The sequence below is a fragment of the Muscardinus avellanarius genome (genome assembly GCF_963383645.1).
Source record: "Muscardinus avellanarius genome assembly, chromosome: 12".
NCBI classification, from domain to species: Eukaryota; Metazoa; Chordata; class Mammalia; order Rodentia; family Gliridae; genus Muscardinus; species Muscardinus avellanarius.
This window is the reverse complement of record NC_137798.1, coordinates 8943755-8963972: the sequence shown is the minus strand read 5'-3', so window position 1 is coordinate 8963972 and position 20218 is coordinate 8943755. Positions and strand designations below refer to the sequence as shown.

At 42.3% G+C, this 20218-nt stretch overlaps 1 protein-coding gene across 1 annotated transcript in view; it reads right to left on the bottom strand.

The window, feature by feature from the left end:
- FBN1 (fibrillin 1) overlaps nt 1-20218 on the bottom strand; it is a gene marked incomplete at both ends in the record, with an annotated part of 239882 nt that overhangs the window by 191572 nt on the left and 28092 nt on the right. The window contains 4 exons of the mRNA XM_080708266.1: nt 1939-2034; nt 3167-3262; nt 13633-13731; nt 16220-16302. Of these exons, the coding sequence (XP_080564392.1) occupies nt 1939-2034; nt 3167-3262; nt 13633-13731; nt 16220-16302 (374 nt within the window). The remainder of the gene's footprint in view (nt 1-1938; nt 2035-3166; nt 3263-13632; nt 13732-16219; nt 16303-20218) is intronic.

The window sequence follows — 20218 nt, the reverse complement described above, 5'->3', positions numbered from 1 at the left end:
CCTCCACCCTGAGAAATTCAGTGACTGCCAGCTACAACTTAAAGTTGAGTGTGGGGGCGCACGCTTGTAATCCCAGCATTCGGGAGGCTGAGACAGGAGGATCGCGGTTCACGGACAGCCTCAGCTACTTAGTGAAGCCCTCTGCAACTCAGTGAGACCCTGATTCAAAATAAAGAATAAAAAATAGGGCTGGGGTATAGCTCAGAGGTAGAATGCCCCTGGGTTCCATCCCCAGTACTACAAAAAGAAAAATGCTACTTTTGACTATTAGTTTATAGTAATTTAGCCCACTCAAACCATTTCTTAATCTTGGGCAAAGATTAACCTTTGAAAAAATAACCGTGAGATTGTTCAATACTGTGCCTTCTTTATTTCCAACCATGTCATCATCGATAAGTGAGCTGTGGGAACTGTTAACCTTTGCAGAGAACTGTCCGCCACTCTGTTCGAAGTAAAATGCTCTAACTTCATTGTAATAGTGATTTTTTTCCAAAACAAAATTCAGCACAATTATCTGAGAAATTATCTTCACACACCACTCCTCAAGTCACGTATTAACCATTTTAATCTCCCGCATCTTCACTGAAGAACTATCAAGGCCAAAGAATGACACTACCTATTAGAAATAGTTGTCTTTATTACTCAAAATACCGTTGGATGTCTATCAGCTCTAAGTCAATAAAAGTACATGTGCACAAGATATAAAGATATTTAAGTCGGGCGTGGTGGCGCACGCTTATAATCCCCGTGCTTGGGAGGCAGAGACAGGAGGATCGCGCAGGTTCGAAGCCAGCTGCGCGCGCTGGCTTAGGAGACCCTGTTTCCAAGTAAAAATAGGTCTGGGAGTGTAGCCAGGAGGTAGAAGGGCTTCCAGGAACCCCAGTACCACCAAAAAAAAAAAAAAGATAATTTAAGGAGGGCCATTCAAAAATATGCCAAGTCCACTACACATCACACAGGAATACCTCACAGTGGCTTTATTATTTATTTATTTATTTATTTATTTATTTATTTATTTATTTATTTATTTATTTGTGGTACTAGGGATGGAACCCAGGGGCATTCTACCTCCAAGCTATATTCCCAGCCCTAATTTTTATTCTTTATTTTGAAACAGGGTCTCACTGAGTTGCAAAGGGCCTCATTAAGTAGCTGAGGCTGGCCTTGAACTGCGATCCTCCTGTCTCAGCCTCCCAAGTGCTGGGATTACAGGCGTGCGCCACCACGCCCGGCCAGTGGCTTTATTAACAGAAATATAATGTAAACAGTCACTGATCTAGAGTTACTTGCCAAAATACATATTCTTGTTTTACTAGAAAATAACTGAATTTAAAGCCAGGCGTGATGGCGCATGCTTGTAATCCTAGGACTTGGGAGGCTGAGACAGGAGGATCACCGGTCTCTCCAACTTAGTGAAAACCTGCTTCAAAATAAAAAATAAAAAATCAGGCTGGAAGTGTAGCTCAGAGGTAGAGGTAGATTGCCCTGGGTTCAATCCCCAGCACCACACACACCACACACACCACACACACACACAGATACACACACACATACAAAATGAATTTAGGCGAATTTGAACAAAGAGAAAAAAGAAAAATAAACATTTTTTCACATACCACAGTCTTGCCCTTTGCTTTTCTCTTCTATGTGTTTTAAATGACATTGACCATCTGCTACTTAATCTTGACTTTCTTTCCATCTTAGAAGAAGATCTTTATACAATTTTGGAGTACTGAATTCCAAGGCAGGAATGGACCAGCAATGCGCAAAGACAGGGCTACTCTCTTGTCATTCAGGGGACCACCCCCAGACCATTCAGAAATCCCCCCAAAGCGCAGCAAAATTCATAAAGTAGCAGCACACGCCTAGTGTCTATACAAATCAACGACAGCTTAGGCACCAGAATGCCTTTACGCAAGTGGGTTTAAAAACCTTTACCTCGTTCACACTGCGGTCCAGTAAAGCCGTAGGTGCATGCGCATCGATTTGGGGCCACACACCGCCCTCCGTTGAGGCAGCCGCTTTCACAGACAGCTGTAAGGTAAGAAGAGAAGTGAATCGCTTTACCTGAGAATATACGCTAGTAAAGAATACTACGGTCCCCTGGAAGGATAATAATAACAAATCTAAATAATCACATTGGTATTTGCTTTGAACCGCTACACTATAGCCACGGGTCCTCAGACGTCCCGGTGCAACTCTTAGGTAAAACTACCTCAACAGGTGATTTTGTCCCTGTGTTGGTGGCATCACCTGTAACACCTGAACAATGCTTTGGGGTCACATATAAAGCACTGATTTGTAATAGGTTTTATTGGAAGGGAACTACGTTTTCACAAGGTGACTCTTTGCTTGGGATTGATGTTTAATTTGGAGAGAGCCTCTATACAAAGAAGCGTCATCCTTACAGAAATGTAGGCTGCTGAGTCACACAACTAACTGCAGATGACAGCACATTTTAATACTGACATTTAACTTTTTTTTTTGGTGGTACTGAGGTTCCCGGAAGCCCTTCTACCTCCGGGCTACACTCCCAGACCTATTTTATATTTTTATTTGGAAACAGGGTCTCTTAAGCCAGTCGTGCTGGCTTCGAACCTGTGCGATCCTCCTGTCTCTGCCTCCCAAGTGCGGGGATTACAAGTGTGCGCCACCACGCCCGGCATTGACATTTAACAAGTTAAGCACCAAAAAGAAGACACAGTTGAGTATTAGAACCTACAGAACTGGTGGTGAGATTAGCTGAGAGACCCTGGAGAGAGGGACACTTTAAGTTGCAGAGGGCCTCAGTAAGTAGTCGAGGCTGGGTGCGACCCCGGATCCTCCGATCTCGGCCTCCCAAGTATTGGGATGACAAGCGTGTGCCACCACACCTGACTTAACTCACAAGAACTCTGCACCTCGGGTGGTGACTGCACATCACAGGCAGAAGGTAAGCAGGTGGTGAAGGCAAAGGAAAGGAAAACGAGCCAAAGAACTTCTCGACATTCAGAGTGGAAATGTGGGGCTACCCTCGTAGGCTCAGCCATGTGTTCCTGTGTAAGGGTCACTGGATGTCTATAAGAACGCCATATCCCAGACAATCAAAGGAAGTCCGCTGGCAGCTGTAATTCAATGCGTCTGCATGCAGGTTAACATTTACAGGACTTGAGTGCGGCTCACTTACGTTGTCCACAGTGAGTTCCTATGTATCCCTTTTGGCACAGACAGTGATCGTCGCTACAGCTCCCTCCATTCATGCAGCGGATATTACAGTGTTGTACTTGAAAAGGAAAAAGAGAAAGACTGACTCAGTTTTGCAGTCCAAGTGCCTAGCTTGCAACCATTCAGAGGAGTTGATCTGGAGTTATTTAAAGAGAAAATAAAACGGTCTGTCAGGATTCGTGTATTTATCCAGAAACGACCTAAATGACGGGGGCAAAACCTGTTATTTGCATGGATAAAATCATGTGCAACACAACGCCATGGCTTCTTTGGCACTGAACTGTGCTCAATGGCTTCCCTCACTTAGCGGAACTTGCCAGCCAATGTCATTTCTGTAATTTAGACCAACGAGAAAGTAATACCGTGAGTAATCGGACAAGACCAAATTACACTGGTAATAATTTTCCTGTGAGAAGATTTGGAGGTCCAGGTAGGCGGCCAGGGAAACGGTCTGAGTAATAAAGTCCACATGATTTTGTTAAAAGAAATTTAGGAGGCAGAAAAGAGTGGGGGGGGAGAGAGAATACCTAGAAAGGCTTTAATAACAAGACTGCCTCATTGTGGGAGGATGGCCGGGTCGGGAAACAGCTGCTTGTTTAAAATGTAACCTTAAACGCAACGAGACCCTCGGTGTTTGAAATCCACTCTTCGTCACATTATCACCTACAGAAGTGTGTATTTCAGGACCCAGGATAGAAAGACTATGGGGTGGACAGCCTTAGACAGAAGACCAAGACGCACCAGAAGAAGCCAGAGCCTTAAAAATGGCCGGGAAGCTTAGAGAGAGAGATAGCAACAATGGAAGCATATTCAGGTAAGTTAGTCATGCTGATACCTGTGTGTGTGTGTGTGTGTGTGTGTGTGTGTGTGTGTGTGTGTGTGTGTTGAGGGATTGAATCCAGAAGCATTCCAGCTCCAAGCTACACCCACCCAAAGCCCTGTTTTATTTGTTGTTTTTGAAACAGCTTTCCCTAATTTGCTAAGGCTGGTCTCAAACCCGTAATCCTCCAGTCTCAGCCTTCTAAGTACTGGGATTACAGACACCCACTACCATGACTGGCTGACAGCATTTTCAAAGCCCCAAGCTATTCCCTCATCCTCTCAAGGTGGATAGCACCAGCTATCCACCTTGAATTAGTCATGAATGCATGTCAATACATCTCTCAACAAGGAGGCCAGAATAGGGTGCTGGAAGTTTGGCTTATTCCTGGGTGCTGGAAGTTTGGCTTATTCAGTTCTGCCTTTTATGTCTTTCTGTCTTCCAACAAATTCCCGGGGGGCTTGGGAGGGAGGTTCAAAATTTTTATAATTAGAAGAAGAGAATTCCTTCTTTCTGTGCAAGAACTGGAATTTGCTGCTATGGTCATTCTTAGGCTCGGTCTCCTTGGAGCTCAAGGGCCAAATCCTCTCATTGGAAGGCACCTCCCAGCCACGGCCTTCTCTGGCACAACCTCATGGGGAGTCCTCAGTGTGCTACCGAAAAGTGGCCACTTGGCTACAGGCGAAAGGCCCACTTTATAAGGAGCTACACGAATCCCAACGTGACAACGGAGACAGAAAGATGGAGAACTCCATAGGTAGCAGGCTCTCTTAGGCACAAAAGCATTAAGTCAAGTTGATAGCGGTAGGTCTTTTTCAAGAGCATTTCACATACTTACTGAAACACTCAAAGGCTCTCCATGTCTACTGAAGTAAGAGCTCCCTGCATCTCAGCCTTAAATGCCCTCTTCAGCACGGCCCCATGTGCTTTTTGCGGCTCCTTTGCACACTTTTATTACGTCCTGTGACTCAGTCTGGTCCCCATTCATGTTGTTTATTCCTTACTATGCACCATGCAAGATTCTAGGCACACCTGTGCTGGCCTCTCCGGGGGATCAACTCGCCAAGCTCTTGCTGTGTCTTTTCCCCAATATGCAATTCCCGCCAAATACTGAAATCACACCTGTCTCCAGGAAACTGCAAATGTATCTTCTTTCCCTTGTTCTTTACTGATCTCTGTTCTCTCTTCCCTCTCCAAACAGATAGGAGCCCTCCTTCCTCTAGGATTACTTTAGGGTTCTCTTCTGAAATATATATGCTATTTCCTTATTTCTCCTATCCTCAAAACATTTGTCCAAAAGTTTCTTGAGAGTGAGAAATGGTGTGCTCATTTATTACACCTCCCGAATGCCTACAGTAGCACCTTCCCCACATGTAGGTGCTATATGGAACCGTGCTAAGTTAACTTCTATTTACTTAACTTTATTGCCACCCAATAATAACACCAAAAGCCACAGTCTCAATTTGGCTCAAAGACCAAACTGAAGCTAAGCTACTCTTTGTGTCTTAAGTACTTACACAGAGCCCTAAGGAGACTGCTATTAAAAATATTTTTATCTTTTTCTCCATGTATTAAAGCAGAAATAACTCCTTTGTCGGAGCATTGTTACAGAAGTCAAGCAACCCAGGAAACCAATTCAAACAGCTATTTTAGACTCCTATGATTCCATCAGAATATGGCAGCCAAGAGTCTTTTTAGCTAAAAAGTTATCTCTCAGGATACAAGGGGAAAAAATGATTTGGTGAAAGCTTTGGATAACATTCTAAGTAGGTCAGGAAAAGGTGTAGAGTTGCTTTAAAATTCGAAGTTATACTTAGCTTCATTCTATCTTAGAAAAACAGCAGAGGCAACCGGGGAAAACACAGGAAAAGATGTCATCTGTCAGGCAGCAGAGGAACTCAGCCCACAAACTGATTTCAATTAGAGCGGCCCATGCCAAGAGCCGACTTCCACTCCCACATGGGCAACAAAGCCATTTAGCTACTTGGAGATTAAGGGGGGGGGGGACAACAATAGTAGTTTAAATAGTCACTTTACATTATTTGTTCAAGCTGAAAGTCAGAATGAATTCTTCCCAGGAAGAATGGTTAAGCTTACACTGTCATGCAATCTAATAAAAAGAAATCTCTTGATGGGCTTTTTAATCTCGTCATTTACTCCGTCTTTTCAGGTGAATCTTAGGCAGCACATGATACTCTCGGTCCTTTAAAAAATACAAGCGCTTTGTCAGGGTGTAAAACAGTAAGGCCTGGTGAGAGCAGGGGCCCACACCAGCCAATGAGCCATGAATTCCCAGGAAGAAAGCCAGCTCACCAGTGGGTGAGAAGATCTTCCCCACCTGCCGTGCCTCAGACATGCCGACCATGAGAACCAGCGCACGCTTTGTGAGGCTTGAAGCTCTGGGGCTGGGGAGTCTCGGGAGAAGCATTTTTTAAAAAGTGAGGGTGATCGCTCCGGATTTCTCTGGGAAAAGGGGAAGAACTGACCGTGCAGCTTCTCTACCTAAGCAGGAAACGGTTTAGAGAGAAATCTACCCAGATTGGTTTTAATTTGGATTGAATCCTGCCACTGAAGCAATTCTAAACTTGCTCGTATTTGAACAAGAATTCCAGATGTTTCCTAATTAGCAGACCAGGTTCTATGTCTCTGGAAAAAGCCAGCTGAAATATAAGGGCTCCACTTACACCCGTGAGGATGCTATGTAGCCTCTGGGGGATGTGTCAAATACCCCACACCGAAATACATTCCTACACTCAATCTGTGTTAAAATTTTACCAGAAACTGAAAATAAGGGGTGGAGTCAAAGTGTGAGGGGTATACTTATGCTGACACCTGCAATTAACCCTGTGAGTCCCAATGTCCCAGTGAAGACATCCAGAAGATGGGTAGATAACTTCCAAGGGTGTCACATAAGGCCTAACACCCTAGAAATAACATTGACATTTGCCTGAGTCTGTTTGACTCTGTGTGTGTGTGTGTGTGTGTGTGTGTGTGTGTGTGTGTGTGGTGCCCGGGTTTGAACCCAAAGGCATTCTATCTCTAAGATATACTCCCAGCCCTATTTTCCTATTTTATTTTTTTATTTTGAAATAGGCCTCACTAAGTTGCAGAGGGCCTCGTTAAGTTGCTGAGGCTGGCCTTTACCGCCTGTCTCAGCCTCCCAAGTATTGGGATTACAAGTGTGTGCCACCATGTCTGGCTTTTTTAAATTTTATTTTATTTATTTTTATTGTGAAACTTATTTTTTATTTATTAGAGTCTCTCGCTAGGTTGCTAAGAGTGTCACTTCATCGCTGAGGTTGGCCTCAAACTTGTGATCCTCCTATCTCAGTTTCCCAAGTAGTGGGATTATAGGCATGTATTACCAAGCCTGGCTACCTGCAACTATAAAATATCCCAAGTTAATTTTATGTTCATTTCAGATGTCAGTGAGCCATTTCAGTCACTTGACAAATACTGGCTGAACATCTTCCGTCAGCAGCAAGAAAAAAGAAAAAAAAAACTTTCTATAGATTATAGCAGTCCAAATTCACTCTTAAAGTCACTAACCAGAAGGAATGGCAGGGGCATGCTACAGGAATGAGGAGATGCAGGGCTAAAGACCTCAGCGATGCCTCTCTTTGGCAAGCACCAGGTCTGGAATGGTCCCAAAGGCCGGCCCTTCTCTGCAGCACATTGGCAGAGAGCGTGCTGGGGGCAGTACGCAAATAAGCATCTAAATGGTGTGTATGTGTTTCAGTTCCAGCGCTAAAAAAAAAAAACACACAGACAGGCAAATGAAACAGCTAGATCAATTTCTTACACCTGAAACAACAATCCACCGGGCAGTCAGAACCACTGCGGGATAAAAACTATTTCATTTGGAGAGAGAACAGCAATGACATTTCCCTAATGTACATAACTGTCCAGGGGTGCCTAAACACCCACAACTTGGAAGAGCAACCTCACTAAAGTATCTCCAAAAATAAAAACCTAGCCGAGCTGAAAAAAGTCCAGAGAAGGACAAATGAAATGCCATCCGTGATAAAAGTGCTTCTATAAAGGACCAACTGGAAAGCAGAGCATCCTGCCATTTCTAAGGACACATCTGAGTACATTCCATGCACTTCTCTCGCCCCGGTCCATTTAAATCACACAGTTCCTTGAAAGATTTTATTTTCAAGAGTCAGGTCTTCCAGAGTAAGCTGCAACACCACCTGCCCTTCCTCGAGGACCCTCATGCTTTTAGCACGTGCTTGTACTACACTTCTTCCACCTTCTTCATCCATGGTCTGGAATGATACCTAGGCTTGCTTATATTTTGAGAGCTCAGATTTGTGTTTAGAATATAAGTACTCCCAAGCCGGGCAGAGTGGCACACGCTTGTAATCTCCATGCTTGGGAGGCGGAGACAGGAGGATCGCGCTGGTTCGAAGCCAGCCTTGCTGGCTTAAGAGACCCTGTTTCCAAATAAAAAATATAAAAAATTGGTCTGGGAGTGTAGCCCGAAGGTGTAAGGGTTTCAAGGAACCCCAGCACCACCACCACCCCCCAAAAAAGAATATAAGTACTCCCAGTTCTTAACTGAATTGAACCAAAAAAATTATAAACTTTGAATAAACCGATAAAGGGCTTACACAAGATGTCAATACTCCCCAATTTGACCAACAGGTTTAACAAAACTCCTATCAAAATCCTAAGAGATTTTGTAAACACACACAAGATCTGAAGCTTGTTATGGAAAGGCAAAGGAATTGGAGAATCTAAGATGATTTTAGAACAAAAGACCAAAGCGGGAATTAGTCTACCAAATCTCAAGTTTTATCATTTAGCTGCAGAATCAAGATTTGTATAGTATTAGAGAAAGGACAGACACCTCGGCCAATGGTATGAAGCAGAGAATCCAGAAACAGACTCACAAACATAGACACAACTCATGTTGTTTTAATAAAGATGAAAAGTAATTTGCATTGGTGAGCTTTCTGTCACCATAACCAATACCTGGGATAAACAACTTAGAAAGAGAAGTCTATTTGGGTTCACAGCTTTGGAGGTTGCAGTCCACGATTGATGACCTCCATTGTTCTGTGCCTGAGGCAAGGCAGTACATCACAGCAGGGATGTACGGTGGGCAAAACCTCTCCCCATCAAGGAAGGGGCTGGGGTCTCACGGTCGCTTTTCAGAGCATACCGCCACGCGTGAAAGACCCCTCGTAAAGTTTTCACCACCTCACAATGGCTCCTACAGGGCAGGAGAAATGTTCACAAGTCACACATCTAACAAATAGTATTTAGAATAAATAACAAGCTCTCAAAACTCTATAGTAAATGAAGAATCAATTCGATTAAAACCTAGACAAAAGACATGAAAACTGGATAAAGGTTATTACCCAGGTTATTATTGGGTATTGAACCCAACAGTGTTTTCCCTCCTAACTTTTTTTTAACTTTTCCAATGCTTTTTATATTTTATTGTTTTATATGTTGAAACAGGGTCTTGCTTAGTTGCTAAGGACCTCACTAGGTTGCTGAGGCTGGCCTCAGATCTGCGATGTTTAAAATATTTTTTTAAAGGTAAAAAATTAAAATAGGGCTGGAGATGTAGCTCCAAGGTAGAATACCCCAGGGCACAATCCCCAGCACTCAAAAATAAAATAAAATAAAATGTTTTTTAAAATATGAAATTCTTTTATATGAAATATAAAAATGAAACTTAAAAGAATTTTATACGTCAGCAAAAAAGATACACAAGTAAGCACAAGATGTACAACAGTATTAGCACTTAGAGAAAAGCACAGAAAACCACAGTGGGATGTTGCCACAAAGCTAAAATTTATGAGAATAACCAAAATCATAGATAGTGACAATACCACAAACCGGTGAGGAAGCAGAAAAACCGGGCCATTTATAGACTGCTAGTGAGAATGTAAAATAGTACAGCTACTCCAAAATGGTCTCGTCCTTCTTAAAAACCTAAGCATGCAACTACTACACAACCCAGAATCAGATTTCTAGGGGTTTTTTTGTCCCAGGAAAAACGATGACTGTATTCACACAAAAATCTGCACAGAGATGTTCGTAGAGGCTTTGTCTGAACAGCAACTTCAACCGGAAACCACAAAGCAGACACCCTTCAAAAGCTGAATGGCTAAACATACTGGCACATCCACAGCGTCTACTACTACTTAACAGCAAAGACAGCAATCCGTTGATGCACGCAGCAACCTAGAAAAAGCTCCAGAGAATTATGCTGAGTGAACAAAGTCAATACCAGGAGGCTGCGTACTGTGTGATAACATTCCTTAAAGGACAAAATTATAGACATGAAGAGATTAGCGGTTGTCAGGATTAAAGAGGGCAGAGGGGGAGGCGGAACATGACCATAAAAGGGTGATAGGGGGATCCTTGCGCTGATGCATGTGTTCTGTGTCTTGTCTCTTTCAGTGTCAACATCCTGCTTGCTATAAGTTTGCAAGATATTACTGCGGGGAAAACTGGATAAAGGTCATTACCCAGGTTATTATTGGGGACTGAACCCGGGGTGTTTTCCCTCCTAACTTTACCCCCCATTGCTTTTTAAATAGTTTTATATTTTGAAACAAGGTCTTGCTAGGTTGCTAAGGATCTCATGAGGTTGCTGAGGTTGGCCTCAGATCTGCCATTCTCCTGTGTGAGCTTCCCAAGCACTGGAATTACAGGCATGCGCCACTGCATCTGCCATCTACTTTATTTCTTAACAACTGTGAGTGTACAGTCATCACAAAATTAAATATTAGAATTAAATTTCGTATTTTAAAACGGTTTTCAAAATATGGAATTCTTCATATGAAATATAAAATATGAAACTTAAAAGAATTATATATTTTTAAGGTTTTAAAATTAAGCAGGATGAGCAGAAAAGCTATATCCAAATTCTTTTAAAAAGAATTCTTTTTAAAAGTTATTTTTAAAAGTTTTAAAAAGTAAAACAGGATTTTTACTGTTCTTTTTTAAAAAGTTTTAAAAGTAGGATGAGCAAGAAAGCAATATCCACATTCTAAAACACGAAATATAAGGAATACATTTTACAATAAAATATGATGTACAAATATACATATCCAATCCTCAAAATGTATGTATTAAAACTTAATCACCTATGTGACAGTATCACTCAGTGGGGCCTTTAGGGGGACGATTAGGTCATAAAGAATCTTCATGAATGGGATTAGTATCCTCATAAAAGAGGTCCCAGGAAGCGTGTTTTCCCTCTGTCCTGCGAGGACACACAAAAGGTGACATCTATGGAGGACAGGCCCATTAGACACGTAATTCTCTCATGCTCTTGGACTTCCCAACTTCTAGAACTGTAAAAAATAAATTTCAATGTTTCTAAGTTATCCAGCCTAAGCTATTTTGTGAGGGCATCCCTGAATGGACTAGGACATTACATAAAGTTAAAGAGATGGTTAACTCCAGGATTACAAGCTATTATTTATTTATTTGTGTTCGTGTGTGCACACACATCTTTAACAAGAGCTGGAGTAAATTCATGGGTCAATGAACCATGGCAGGCGTGTACTGAGAAGATTCAGACTTCTTCAGAAGCACCATTCCGCAAGTCTTAGGCTAAAGTCTCTAGCCTAAATCTAAACTCAGGACCTTTCGACGATATTCCTTCTACTCCATGACTTCCTGGAAGTATACCAGTACTATTGCTTTTCCCTCTGGTCTTAATAACATTCTGTGTTCACATCTCATGATTTTTACTTGACAAAGAAGTCATAAGCAACTCGCACTACCACTGAAGACCTTTGCATCTGGTTATGCAGTTTTACCACCAGGCTAAATTTTCTTCTCACAGAGGACTGCACTGTTACTTGACTCAAGAACTAATCTGAGAGATTGGCTCTATTTCTACCTTGATATCTACCTTTCTTCCTCAACCCTGAGACTGTCACTCCTCAGTGGCAACCTGGAGGTCTTTCTGATAGTCAGAGATATCCACAGTGTTCCTGGAATTGCTGCCGGCTGACTAATCTCCCTTTCTATTCCTCCAGCTCACGTGTCCATTGCAGAAGAGAACGTACCTGCTGGTTGCTTAGAGAATGCACATTCAGAACCAAGTTGCATTCAGTGCAATAAACAGTAGTCCCCATTCCTTGAAGGAGTTTTTATCCCAATCGCCAAGTCGCTGCTGTACTTAATATCAGACTATTTTTGCTTGGGTTCCACCAGAAGCAAATACAGAGACTGTGATTCTGATGGGGGTAGTTGTTTTGGAAGTAACTCCAGGAAACACTGACAGATGAGTTGGATAAGAAGGAGGCTAATTCAGCACATTTGCAAGTTGACCTCCACCATGGCAATGAGGACTCAGTCCCAGTAGGAAACAAACTTCAGGAGACCCTGTAAGCAATCCTCGTAGTTATCCAAACTGAGAGTCCAGGAGGTCTGGGGTACTTGTTCAACAAGTCCCCATCTGCCACAGGTTAAAAGTTCTAGGTCTACCGACCCTCCCGTACTCTCAGCTTGCCCTATGCGTAGACCCGGCATGATCCTTGGACAGTAAAATTTTACAGGACTCTCGGGCAGAGTCCACCATGTTGACTTGCGGTCACAGAGGAGGTGAACGGACGCCACAGGGGTCTGCCACACACACAACTGGCTGTAGCCTGTTAACTGGCTTATGAGAGCCACGTTTAAGTGTTAGGACTCTTACCAGGGAATGGATTTTAACGCACCGAAGTCTGTATTTGCAAAACACAAAAGAGAACATACTTACTCCGGAATTTTTTTTCTTAAAACCTTGAAACCTTGTCAGAAACAGGACACACTGTAGGCAATATGCATTTTCTCACCAAAAAAAAAATGGAAATGGAAAAGGATTCCGTGATTTTTTTTTTTTGCCTTCGTGATGACTGAGGTATTGAGAAACTGATTACACAGACATGAACTTCAACATTTTAAAGCCAGTGACGACTCGCCTCCTTTCCTACGCCCTCAACGTTTCCCTAATTCACTCCTGCAGAGTTAAAAGATAACAATAAAATAGAGAAATAAAGCAAAGGTGTTTTTTTAGAAAGAGTTTTGGATATTTATTTGGAATCATAGAACAGAGTAGCGAAATTCAGAAAGGAAAAAATAGGTTTGTGTTGTGTGATAAATCATCCCTAGAAATTATTTCTTATATTTTCTCCTTGCAAAGGCAAAAGGCAGGGTTCTTGAGCTCTAAACAAGTTTTTAATCAGATTCATATTTCAGCACAAGAAAAAAACTGCCTAGTTTTCTTAAGCCAAATATAGTTATTAAGCAACCATTTCACAGAGCACCATCTACAGTGTTTACATTGGAGACACAAAGATGAATAAGGCGATACCTCCAGAGAAAGCTGTAATCTTTATATTATCCATAGTAACTTTGCCTCCTCGTCGATAATTTTCCCATAAAGAGTAAAGAAGGAAAATTAGAAGCCAGATTGAGAGAGAAGCCTTTCCAAGTATTTTGGGCAGAGCTAGACAAGGCAGATGTTCTAGTAAAAAAAAAAAAAAAAAAAGTATTGCAAGCAAAGAGAAAAGCCAAAAGCAAATTTAGGAGAAAATCGGGTGTAACCACATAAAGTAATATTATATATAATGACATGTTATACTCACTGGATCTGGAGCCACAGGAAGGAGCTATCTGACCAGATGGACAAGTGCACATATTCGGTCTCGAACAGAATCCATCCCCACAGGAATGCCGGCAGATGGCTGCGAAGGGAAAGAGAACTCCGTCAGCGCACCCAAGCAGCACACGGTTACGTATGGCCCTGTCGCCACAGGAGGGAACCAGGCTCCCAGGCCCCACTGACTCTGCCATCGCGACTCACACATTGCAGCTCACAGAAGCTATTTACCGAACCAGTCTGCGGGACTGAAACTCTGACTTTGGGTTCGTATCTCCCTCTCCGTGTATCAGAGGTTCTCGACCTTTTCACTTACTGGAGAGAGAGAGAGAGCGCTCATTTGATTGATCAAAAGCCAGGTTTTGAGGCACACCTAAAAACCTTGCATCTGGTCGGGCGTGGTGGTGCGCCCTTGTCATCCCAGCATTCGGGAGGCTGAGACAGGAGGATCGCAGTTGCCGACAGCCTCAGCTACTTAGTGAGGCTTTTGCAACCCAGTGAGACCCTGTTTCAAAATAAAGAATAAAAAAAAAATAGGGCTGGAGGTATAACTCGGAGGTAGAATACCCCTGGGTTCCATCCCTAGTACTGGAAAAAAAAAAATCTGCCTCTGAATGTGTCATGATACTTCAAAGAACCCCATTTTTATTAACTTTATGATTTGCTTACTGATTCAAAATTACAGCAGTGTCCTTTCGGAAACAATCTTACTCTGAATGTTTAATTTTTGTCCAGTTGCAAATTACACAGACAGCCTGGGAGGAGAATCTGGAATCTACAGCCCAACTTCTGACTACAGTTAGGAAGCTGTTCATCTGTGAGAGATTAACACGCTCATGCCGCCCGAGGCCCGTGTCATGCTGGTACTAGTGGCCAGAAAAGTAAGTTTAAATGGCAAAGGATTTATTTATTTTTATTTTATTTATTTTATTTATTTATTTTTCAGCAGAGAAGATTTTGTCACTACTTTATTTATTTATTTATTTATTTATTTTGGTTTGTGTGTATGTATATAGCACTGAGGATAGAAACCAGAGGCACTCTAGCTCTGAGCTATACCCCCAGGCCTTTTTTTATTCTTTTTCTTGGAAACAGGGTCTCACTAAGATGCAGATGGCCTCACAAAGTTACTGAGGCTGGCCGCAAACCTGCAGCCCTCCTGTCTCAGCCTCTCAAGTACTGGGATTACAAATGTGCACCACAACGCCCGGCTATCACTGCTGTTTATAAATCACTGGCATGATTCTTTCCTCAAACTCCTGCAGGGCCCTGTAAGAGACAAACGTGCTATCCTACGAGGCTAAAATCACACACTGGGTAGAATGTACATTCAAACACCAAAGGAGCTTAGGATGACCTGGGAGCCACTGTGAAGCAAGCTGGCAAGGAATCTTATGAATATATGTTTCAATGCCTGAAGGTAACATTTCTCAGAGAATTCTACAGAACCCTGGGGAAAATTTCTATCGTGAAGATCATTTAGAATATCCCAAATACCAACCATCAAATCTTCCCCTTAATGATTCAATTCTTATCTTAACATAAATCTAATATGCAAAATGAATACAATACTTTCTGGCCAAAATCAAGAATTGGGGATGGGGAAGGCAGGTGGGCGTGGTGGCGCACGCTTGTAATCCCAGCATTCGAGAGGCTGAGACAGGAGGATCGCGGTTCTCAGCCAGCCTCAGCTACTTAGTGAGGCCCTCTGCAACCCAGGGAGACCCTGTTTCAAAATAAGGAATTAAAAAATAAGGCTGGGAGTGTAGCTCGGAGGTAGAATGCCCCTGGGTTCCATCCCCAATACCACTAAATAAATAAATAAATAAATAAATAAATAAATAAGAATTGGGGATGGGGAAAACTTTTTCAGGTCAACAAGCAAATAGTGGCTAATATTTGCCAATATTTCTCTGTGGACCACTCTTGGCCAAGAGGGAAGGTGAACTATTCTCTACTGTCCTGATTCCCTAATGTTCTTTGAGCTCTAAATTTCCCCATTATAGTAATGGAATTTTTTAGAAATATCAACTTGTTTCATTGATATGATGTCTATAAAAGTTCATGGCAGGAAGATATAACTGACCTTCCTTGGACACTCTGTGTCTTTCTTTCACCTTCGTTTACATGTTGTTCTGTTTCTGACCTTGACCACTCAAATCGACACACATAGTCTGGGTAGGCCCGTGGTTCATGGTGGCCGGAAACTTACAAACCACAACATGAAGATCATCGACGATAGCCCTTTTTTCAAAATCTCCCCAAAGTGACCACATAGTCTATGCAGCAGGCAGAACACAGGCAAATGACATACAGCCTTCTTCCAAGTATCCTGTGGCTCTACTCCATATCCCAATATATTTTAAAGGAAGTCACTGGTTTAAAGTATGAAAATACTTTGACAAAATTAACGTATTTCCCAACTTGAGTTCAGAAAAAGCAAGAAACCCTTAGACAGGGATGATTCAACTATAAACATATTAACTGTGTGCAGCTAAAAAGGCACCAGATTCTAAGGATCATCGTGCAAGCCAAACAACGGAATACCATGCAAAATGAGACAGTGTACTTACGGACAATACACTGATTTCCACCAGGTAGGGTTTTCCATCCAGGACAACAGTAAGCATTGTAACGTGATCCACAGACGTTGGGTCTGAAACAAAAACATAAAATCCCATATTAAAAAAAAAAAAAAAGATACGGTCAAATGTCAAGGTGGGGAATCCCTAAGTTATAGAGCAGGATGGATCCTGGCCAACAGAGGAAAGTAAAGTCATAGGCCCCGGGCCAGCTTAATAGTATAGAAAATTTTAACTTCCTGACACTAACAGGGATATGCCTTGATATCATCTTCACATACAGTGCATCAAGACAATAAAAAACAGAGATACAAAATGTAGTGGACTGTATCGCAATGCAGAGATATAAAAAAATCATGGTATCATATGAGTCTAACTTCAACAAAAAACTTTCTACCAATCCAGCTAAGAAAGGGTATAATAAAAGCTACCACGCATAAAGTTTTAAATGTCTACTCCTTGAAAATGTGCATATTTTCCCCATGGCCCAACTCACCTCTAAAATGTTACCACAGTCTTCCTTTTACCAAAAATACAGGAATACAAACTCTAGCATTGGTCAGAAAAAAATAAAGGCCAAAACATGTAAATATTTCTTTAGCAAGAGTTTGCAAACACAGTTGATACCAACAGTTACAGGGGGGAAAAAAAAATCAGTATCACTCTGGGTTTCATATTTACAAATAGTTCATCTAATATCTTAGAGCAAAGCCTCCATTCAGAATTCAGATATTTGACAATCTCAAGGAGCAACTGATTAATTACTCCTACACTGGAAATAAGACAGAATGGAGCACACAGAGACCCCAAAGAGACCATCCACTTCCTCTCTGATAGATTCTTTCAGCCTAAGTGTCCAAGCTTCTTGCTGAAATCCAGGGGCCAATAAGGTCAGATGTCTCGCAATCAACTTCACAAACCAGAAGCCATTCCAAGCCTTGCTAGCATAAATATTGTAGTCCCACAAAGATGAGCCTTTAAATACGACTGTGTAGCCAAAGGGCTTCGTTGGGGAGCCCATACATTCTTCCTTGGTATAAAGGTCATAGAAAGCAGTGCAGAGTCTCCTGAATTTCCTCTAAGCTCCCCTTCAACCTTATTCAGAATTGAGAACCAAAGGAAGGCCTTCGCCCGGTCCTTTACGCTTTTCATAGCCCAGAGACCCTGGAGCACAACTCTACAGTGCACAACTCAGACTGATCAGTGCTGAGGTCAGAAAGACAATGAGCAAGGGAGTCGGAGGGGCCAGGAAAAGGAGCTAACTCCTGGAGGAAAAAGGACTTAGAGCTTTCATGTGTGAAAGACTTTGGGGCCTCTCTGAGTCTTACTTTGTTTTCTGTGCCCATTGAGATCACCAGTTCTTTGCCTTGTCCAAATCATGTGTGCATATCCATCAGGTAAAGTGATGGGCACGGAAAGCTTCATATGTGAAAGGGACAATACAAATTTTGTTTTATTGGTGTGCTAGAGGCTCATCTTCTGACTTAGCCAAGGGCTTTAGGAAGAGACAAGCATTTTATTGGAAATCCTCAGTCGCTGGCTCTCAGCCCCCCACCCCCAATCCCTCCAATGACAAAATAGTATCCCGAACCTCAGTGTCCACACTTCCTGGAAAAACTCAGAATCTCAGACAGGAAAATGCAAGGAATCAGGGGAGAGGCCTGGGGTGTGTGTGCGAGGTGGGAAGGAGTCACTCAACCCTCCCGAATTTTATATAATTGCTCTTGATTTAAAATGACAGTCCAGGCCAAAGTCAACTGAGTCGAATGCCTCAAAACTTCCCCACCATTACACCCTGGATGCAGTCCAGCCCCAAACCTAATCCTGGAATCACTTCACAGGACCCCTGAGCCTTCGCAGGGTACCCTGTGGTTGGAGGAGCTACGCTTTTCAAACAAAAATCAGGTCATATTGTCTGACGAAAATGAGCGTATTGATGGAGAAATAACGAAGACGGATCCAGACTCAGTCATTTCAGTCCTCCAGCGCAAGCTGTTCAAAGACCATCACAGTGCTACTCAGGGACATTCTTGTGTGGTTTTCAATGTTTCAAACCAACCCGCGGCCAACACACAGTCGACCTCTGGGAGTTCACCTTGGTTACCAAACAACACGCCACTGTTTTAAAACTTCACGCCGTCAAAGCAAGGGTACGGATGGCACCAAAGAGGGGAGGTACGCAAAGCAACAGCGTGCCTGGTCCAGGACTCAGAGGTCTGAGGATGTTACATAGTGCCGGAAAATAACTACTATTATCAAAAATTAAGAAAGAAATGGGAGCTAAAAGGTAGAGCTCTTTTCGTGAGATAAATCCACAACTTTCCCAGCAAGGAGCCAATGGGTACCGTTAAAATCTAGACACAGAAGTACAAGCATAAAGATGGAGGTATGGAGATAAATCAGAGATGAACCCAAAACGGAAGTGATTGATTCTAGCTACCTTAACAGATACAGATTGAGGGAAGCAGGAGGAGCATTCTTTTGTTTTGTCATTTAATAACCATTTCACAAGTGTTCGTGTTTTAAGTGTACGTTCTTCTATTTTGATCATCTTTTAATCAAAGCTTCACATTTTGTTTTATTGGTGTGCTAGAGTCCCACGTCATAATGTGGTTCCAGTCGACAGTGGCATACGTTCACACGGTTCCTGGTGCCCCCCTTCCCTTCCCCCTTTCTCTCCCTCCCGAGACTGAGTGTCCAGGTTAATTATGTTATATTCACACGTATACACATATTCGAATGTAAAAGCTACATTATTTTTAAAGTATGACTGACTAGGTTGGGAGTGGTGGCGCATGCTTGGAATCCCAGTCCTTGGGAGGCTGGGACAGGGGGATCCCAGGTTTGTGGCCTCAGCAACTTAGTGAGACCCCGTTTCAAAACAAAGAATAAAAAGCCGGGTGTGGTGGTGCACGTTTGGAATCCCAGCATTCAGGAGGCTGAGACAGGAAGATCACAGGTTTTCCGACAGCCTCAGTTACTTAGTGAGGCCCTTTGCAACTCAGCAAGACTCTGTTTTAAAATAAAGAATAAAAACTAGGGCGGGGTATAGCTTGGAGGTAGAATGTCCCTGGGTCCCATCCCCAGTACCGGAAGGAAGGAAGGAAGAAAGGAAGGGAGGGAGGGAGGAAGGAAAGAAGGAAGGAAGGAAAAACAGCTTATCTTTTCAGCAAGGGGCTTCCACTCACAGCTCCCTTTCATTATTGTACCCCATTTTTATTTTACTTCGTTTCTTAAAATTCTATATAATTTTAGATTGTAAATTATTTTTACATTCTCTTTATCTTTCAAAGGATAACTTTATCCTTTATAACAAGTGGTAAAAATTACTTGCTTTCAATTGTTTCAACCAACAATATCATTGGCCAATGATTATTTTTATCTCCTTGCAATTTGTTTTTTTGTTTGTTTGTTGTGGGTTTGTTTTTTCTTTTTTGAATTACTAGGGATGGAACCCGGGGACATTCTACCTTTGAGCTACACCCCCTGCCCTATTTTTTATTCTTTATTTGGAAACTAGGTCTCACTGAGTTGCAGAGGGCCTCACTAAGTAGCTGAGGCTGGCTGCGAACCGCGATCCTCCTGCCTCAGCCTCCCAAATCCTGGGATTACAAGTGTGCGCCACCACGCCCAGCTGCCATTTGGTTTTTAACAACATCAAATAGTATTATATTATGTGCCTGAGTGAAAAGTAGTAGGAAGATGCATAATTTCTCTTATACTGATGTTCTTGAGAACTGCAAACTAGTGGGTCCCGCTCAAACAAGCTGGGTGGCATTTGTTCTACTTACAGAAAAGAAAAGAAACCCAGCTCTAAATCTAAAAATAAATGAATGTCTTATTTAAGTGGGAAAATGGTAAAATATGTGAAGTCTAAAGGAGACAATCTGGATGATTTCCATTATAAAAGATTTTATTCTAAGGTTTCAGTGCAAACAGATTTGACAAAGAAAACAAGTTTTTAATAAAGTTATTCTTTTCTGTAGATAG